Genomic DNA, 6,737 nt, shown 5'->3' on the forward strand with positions numbered 1-6,737 from the left:
ATTTTAACATTGAATATGCTCAAGATATTTAGGTAGAGATCATGTTCAAAGGAAACTGGATGCAGTAGGCATGCTTATTAATCTACAACCTGGGGGGCTGAGGGAGGAGGATCACAGGTTCAGGGCCAGCCTGGCCTTCATAGTGAGACCCTGTATAAAACAAAACACAGAAGAAGCCAGCACAGTGGGATTGCTGCTCAGTGTCAGGAGCCTGCCTAGCCTTTGTGAAGCCTTGGAGTTGGTCCCCTGGGGGGGGGGGAGGAATGAGTGCAAATGTGGGGTTTGGAGCGGTAGCCATTGCTGTATTTGTGACCCATACACGTGTTATCACACTTGTATTAGTTTACCCAGTACCCATAGTGTCTGCCTGAGGTAGGTGTCACCTCCTTCTTGTGTAATTTGTTATCCCTTTAAGGAAGAAAGATTTGGAGAAGCTAAATCTTCTCCTGGCTTCAAGATTTAAAACAGAAATCTGATTTTAAAATGTTCTTAAAGCTGAGTGGTGGTGGTGCCCTCCCTTAATCCAGCACTCAGGAGGCAGAGGCAGGTGGATCTCTGTGAGTTTGAGGCCAACCTGGTCTACAAAGTGAGTTCCAGGATAGATTCCAAAGCTATACAGAGAAACCTTGTCTCAAATACATACATACATACATACATACATACATACATACATACATACATTCAGTGTGTCCATCTGTGTGTGTGTGTGTGTGTGTGTGTGTGTTGCTCCAGAGGCCAGCAGAGGGCACCAGAGTCCCTGCAGCTGTGAGTGAAATCCTGCTATCCTGGGTGCTGGGAACCCAACTCTGGTCCTCTGTGAGAACAGGAAGCTCTCTTAACTGCTGAGTCATCTCTCCAGCTCCAAACACATGCTTGTTGCTCCACAGAAACCACAAGGAATAGATATTTGAAGCTCTGGAAGTCAGTTCATGGTTTAAAAAAAAATGGAAGGAAGACAACATCTCTAAAGTGAACAGAGGCAAAGGGGTTGAAAAGAGTTCCAGAACAGTTTCACAAATCACAGAAGGAAGGGTAAAAAGAGACTTTCCAGCTCACAGAGTCAAAGTACACATTATGGAGGATGATCATGACAATGACAGTTATGGTGATCTCTGACTATTTCATAGCGGGGCCACACTACTGGTTACCGAGTGATTGACAGGTGAAGAAGTAGGACAAAGGATATAGGTTATTTTTTCATAAGTTTTAATAAAATAGAGGAAATAATTACACCTTTTACATAAATAAGTTTAATATTTAATTAGCTATTAACTCATTCTCCCATATTGTTTGGTCTTAGAATTGTAACATTTCCCTGGTTCTTTCAAACCAGTGTCCCTTCCCAAGTTGGACACACCTGGACACATTAAATGTGGTTACAGGCACCTCATTTTATTTATTTAGATGTTTGGTCTGCCTATAGTGAATCTGCCTTTGCAGGGCAGACACAGACACCCCAAGTCTATCATCTGATTTCCATAGCTAGGCAACCCTTCTCAGACCACTTAAAGCATGCACACTCTCAAGTCCTTCACAAACCAGTTGCTTCGTCTTCAAACCCTCCTTACATCCCTTCCTCAAACTCCTGGTTGGCAGATGCGGGGGGTGGGGGGTGGGGGGAAGGGGAGTTGTTGCTCTAAACCTCCTGAGATGCGGTGGCCCACTGGGGGAGTCTGTTTGGGTTCATATGAGATGTGACCTTCCCTTACCAGCCCCCCATCGGTCCACCTCTTTCTCCGAGGGGACTGGACAGTGATCAGCAGCGCCGTCCACCTGTGCACAGGAAGATGCCCACGGCCACACCAGCAATTATGAAACAGCCCACCAGGATACCCAGGACAAGCGAAGTGTAAGAGCGGCCTGTTTGGCTTCCTGCAGAATGGGCAGAAGCTGAGTTTAAGAGAATATTCTCAAGAACCCCAACGTTTGAGTTGAACCCCAAAACATCCATACTTCAAAAGGAAGTCACCCAGTGACTTAAGCTATGTGCTGGGACCCTCTCCCAGTCTCCAACCCCCTCCTTTGGCTGCACAAGGGGTCTCTCATGTCCATCCAATCCACTTGCCTGGAAGTTGCCCCCTCCCCCAACACACAGGCAGGCCGGGCCCAACCCCCCTCATACCTTTCATGTTTTGTGTGTTGATATGGTTCTCCACATATCGCACACATGTGTCCTGAAGAAATTCCTGCATTTCGTACCGAGTTCGATTGTAGGCGTTAAGCTGCTTCAGGGTGAAGGCGATTGCTTCGGAGGGCTCCTTGGAGCTTGACACCCACAGGGCGGCTTTGGGCTGGAAACTTACAAAGGAGCTCCCATTCACGGCCACATCGAAGAAGAGGCGGGCTTCAGAGCTCTCCTCTGGCAGCTCGCAGCCCAGGGAGCAAGTGACTGTGAGAGGAACTATGGAGAGGGGGAGGGTCAGTTGTGTGCTTCCTTGAGAAGGTGCCAGGCACGGGGGATGTTCACCCCGGGCAAAGGGAACATGGAAGGAAGAAGGGATTGTGGGTTTGAGGACACAAGGGAAGTGCTGGGATTAGATTGTTGGAGCCTGTCTAAAGAGGAACCAGGAGCAACGAAGAAAAAAGCGAGACCCTGAGAAAAAGGGACGGAGAAGGGAAGTGATGGCTTCCCAGACAAGCCATTGAGTCTCTGAGAGGCGTTGGGGCTGTGAGGAAGCGGTGGGTAGAGACCATCAGCACCAATGACAAGAGGTGGCTGGAGGCTGGGGGCAAAGTGCTTCAGGGTGTATGAAGAAAAGTACAGCCCACTGTAAGAGGAGTTGGCGGCATCTTCAGAGAAACTTTGGGGGTCAGAGAGAATCAGAGGCAGAGTCCCCCGGAAAGTCTGCTCTGATAGATTACACCGACCTATCAGGAGAACCTGATAGACTGTGTCTGTCTACCTATATCTATCGCATAGAGGTTTCTTATAGTTAGGACCTTCGCTCTTCTCCTGGCCCCACAGAACCATTTCCAAGGGCCGGGGCTCTTCAGAGAAGCCCCACCCAAAGACCACGCCCATCCTCCCCTCCCATTCACAAAGATCCGGCTCCCTAGAACCTTAGCCTTACCACCCGCGCTCCACCACAAGCCCCCTCAGACCCTCTCACCCTCCAGGGCTCGCATCACCCTCTCCCTAGCACCCCCACTCACAGACTACGCTGCTCTTGCGCTCGCGATACACCAGCTGCACCAGGCTGTGGAACTGAGACAGGTAGTTCTGCAGCCCCTTCTCTGTGTTAGCCCAGCTCTCGGGATCCTGCCAGGGTTGCAGCTGGAGGATGGTGACATTGTTGGCCGGGCCTTCCAGTGTGTGTGTCAGGAGTTTCCCCAGCGAGGCGTTGCCCTGATGTCTCACGTGTTCGGGGTCTCGGAAGTAGGAGATCTGGAGCATATGCAGGCCTTGGGAGCCTGGGGGAAGAGTCAGCGCAGCGTCAGGACCGCCAGCGAGGGAAGGGGTGGCTGACAGCAGAGATAATAACCCCTTACCCAGAGGCCTGGCGCCCATTTCTCAATCCTATAAAGCCTTCTCCCACCTGCCCTCCTATTTGATGCTTACAATAACCTTGCTAGGAGCGGACAGGGATTATTATCTTCGCTTTACAGATGAGGAAACTGAGGCCTCAGTTCGAGAAGGCATCCCTCTGTGACTTTGCCTCCTCCCTCACATGTCCAGCCTACCACACTCTGGCCTATGAGAAAAAATTCAATTCTAGCCCCAGTCCCCGATCTCCCGGGCCTCTGTCATCTAGGCTCGGGCACCACGGAGACTAATTTCTCAGTTTCATCCTTGTGTTTTGTTTTTCGAGACAGGATTTCTCTGGGTAGCCTGGGCTATCCTGGGGCTGGTTTTTTAGATCAGGCTGGCCTCCAGCTCAGGGATCCACCTGTCTCTGTCTCCCTGTGCTGGGATTAAAACATGTATGTACCACCACACTGGGCTCAGTTTCCTCCCTTCTTACTGGATCTCTTCCTGACCCTTTAAAGCCCTCCAGTGGCATGCCCTGCCTGTCCCAAATAATAATAGCTAATGTCCATCAGGTGCTTGTTATGCCCTGGGCGCTGTTTTACACACATCATTAACTTATGCATGCCTTCCTCCTAATGGCTTAACATGGTAGCTACTATTATTAACCCATGTGTTTGGGAATCTGAGGCTAAGATGGAGAAGCAAGCCAAGGTTTGACTACTAGCAGCTGCAGCCTCCTGGCCTCTGTCTGGAGTCATTGCTTCCTGCGCAGAACACCCGTCACCCGTCCACAGGATAGATCTTAAAGTCTGGTCCCAATTTGAGATCCACAGCAAGGGAACTGGCCCCAGCTACATTTTCTGGCCAATCTCAGTGTTGAGTTTTATTAAATGGCTTGGAGTTCCTCGCGCCGACTTTTGGCCACTGTGTGCAGAGCTGGTCAGGGTAGCTCTGCTGCCCTTGTTCTGCCTGACAAATTTCTACCTGAGTTTCATGTCGCAGCTCCATTGCCTTCTCCTTGCCTTTTCCAATGTTGCCGGCTTCCCTCTTTTTCACTTGGGTCTGGGCAGAGTGTGTTGCATCAGCATAGATTTCATGGGATTCCTAGTGTTAGCGTCCAAACACATGGGACGCCTCCTGGGTTTGGTCATTTCTGCCTTCGATAGCCTGAAAGGGGCCTCAGCAATATTGGTGGCAGAGGAATGGCTAAATGACTTTGCAAATCACTACCACCCCTGTGTTGCATTTGAGTTCTTTCTGTGTTCGCAAGTGTGGAGATGCTGCTGTGAGTACCCTTAGCAGCGATCCTGAATTGTTCTATTTTCCCCTCTGGAAGATCAGTGTGATAGCATTGCTCACCACGGTGGATAGACGAGTCAATGTGTGTATTGAATACAGTAAGTATTCTGAATAGTGCTAGTTAGTAGCTCCTCCGAGGGGGAGACTGAAGCTACAGGCACAGGGGGAGGGGCCGGCAACTTTTTCTGTTTAAGAACTTCCAGCAGCCGGAGCCTTCTGGCCCTGGACTCTTCTCCCTCCCCTGGCCCATCTCACCAGCTACACCCCCCACCCCGTGTGTAGCTTTCCTACCTCTCCACGTAACCCCCCAAACTTGTCTCAGTCCTCCTAGCGTTTTCTCTGCATCTCATCTGTCACTGGTTCTCTTCCTATCGCCCCCAAACTGACACTCTTCTCTCCCCATCTTCTCACCTTCTCTACCGGTCCCTTCCACCAGACTTCCCAAGTCCTGTCCAGAGAATTAACTACTTCCTCGCCTGCCTTTGGAACATAGAGCGATGCCCAGGATCCTAGCAACTGAAGACATTCATGCAGCGCGCTTTGTTGTCCTACAATCTTGTCAAAGTTCCCAAATACACCAAATCCCCAGCACAACCCCAGGCAGGAGCTGCGTCCCTAACTCACCATCTTCCTGGTTACAAAAGGCGCAGCCAGGCAGCAGCAGCAGCAGCAGCAGCAGGGACAGCAAGTTCGTCAACATCCTGGAGCAGTTCTGTGTCCCACCTGGGCCGGGGCAGGCTCGGGCTCCGCAGGCAGCAGATTAGGAAAGAGAAGAGAGGCTGTCCCGGAGGGGCGGGAGCTGAGCCGAGGATGGAAAGAGATCGGGGAATGCGTGGAGGAAGAGGGAGTCAAGCTTTTAAAGTGTTACTTCTATCTACCTCATTTCCTACTAGGGGGCCGGCTCGTTTCGGCCCCTCCCAGCCTTGGGCCCTCCTGCCTGGACCTGCCTGTTCCCTTCTCCTCTGGTTGCTTGCTTCCGAGGCTTGCGGACAAGCGGAAAAGGGGGAGAAGGGCTTGGTGAGAAGTCCGGCGGCCGCTGAGTCAGGGGGTGGGGCGTCTGCTTCGAAGTTGCCTATTCCAAGCATGTACAGATCATTAGGTTACTGATGGGGAAACTGAGATCCGAAGAAATGTAGGGACTTGCCCAAAGTTTGTACGTCGTGATGACGACAGATTCGGGATTGGAATTTAGCTTTCCAGGATAACTGCCTATATTTTTATCAGAAGTTTAAGTATGGGAATTACACAATCGAGAGGTTGGCTCTCAGAAATAGTCACAGTGAGTATATAGGAGCTCATTGCTTGTAACAGAGATTTGCGAATGATCCAGACAAACCTCAGCATCAAACTGGTCATAGTCATTTAATGGACAATGACATCACAGTTAGCATGTTTGGTGTTTTTTTTTTTATGAAATAGAACAGAATAAGAAATTTTGCGTATCATTCTTAGTAAGCAATATTTCCTGAAACAGTGTTCACTTATGTAAGGGCATTTTGGGTTTGTGCATTTTCTTCTTCTTTTTTTCTAAAACAGAGTCTCACTATCTGTATCAAGTTGGTTTTGAACTCACAGAGATTCAGTTGTCCCTACCTCCTTGAGTGCTGGGATTAAAGACATGAGCCTCTGTGCCTGGCCTCGCATGCATTTTTTTAAGTTAGCATGCGCAGTAATGGGTTTCATTATGGCGTTTTCATATACACACATACATATGTATGTATAAATACACTATATATATATATATATGAAGGTAAACTTTGTTCTTAGCTGTCTTCCCCCTCCAATGTCCCCCCTCATCTCCCCGCCCTCCTCTGTTTGGTCCCCTTCCATTGCCCATCCCTTTCATCTCCTTTATAAGTTCAGTGTGTATGCACACACATGCACACAGACATACACACACATATTTGTGCACACATGCGTGCACACATGCACACACACATGCTCCACATATGAGAGAAAACATGTGGGA

General features: G+C 49.7%; 1 protein-coding gene across 1 annotated transcript; it reads right to left on the reverse strand.

Moving 5' to 3' along the window:
• Nucleotides 1-1,723: 1,723 nt before the first annotated feature.
• On the reverse strand, nucleotides 1,724-5,582 carry Procr (protein C receptor). Its single transcript, XM_038332138.1, has 4 exons — nucleotides 5,393-5,582; nucleotides 3,154-3,411; nucleotides 2,123-2,401; nucleotides 1,724-1,872 (listed from the first exon to the last, which is right to left on the reverse strand). Exons 1-4 carry the CDS (start codon nucleotides 5,466-5,468, stop codon nucleotides 1,757-1,759), a joined length of 729 nt encoding a protein of 242 aa, XP_038188066.1. The 5' UTR covers nucleotides 5,469-5,582; the 3' UTR covers nucleotides 1,724-1,756.
• Between the last annotated feature and the right edge of the window lie 1,155 nt (nucleotides 5,583-6,737).

This window comes from Arvicola amphibius, chromosome 5 (genome assembly GCF_903992535.2).
Source record: "Arvicola amphibius chromosome 5, mArvAmp1.2, whole genome shotgun sequence".
Classification (NCBI taxonomy): domain Eukaryota; kingdom Metazoa; phylum Chordata; class Mammalia; order Rodentia; family Cricetidae; genus Arvicola; species Arvicola amphibius.

Bases quoted from the DNA above. Each gene is read 5' to 3' on its own strand.
- Procr (XM_038332138.1), bottom strand. From the start codon at position 5,468: ATGTTGACGAACTTGCTGTCCCTGCTGCTGCTGCTGCTGCTGCTGCCT. The intron at 3,412-5,392 runs GTGAGTTAGGGA...CTCTTCCCCCAG, and splicing joins CTTTTGTAACCAGGAAGATG to GCTCCCAAGGCCTGCATATG. The intron at 1,873-2,122 runs GTATGAGGGGGG...CCCATTCTGCAG, and splicing joins CAACACACAAAACATGAAAG to GAAGCCAAACAGGCCGCTCT.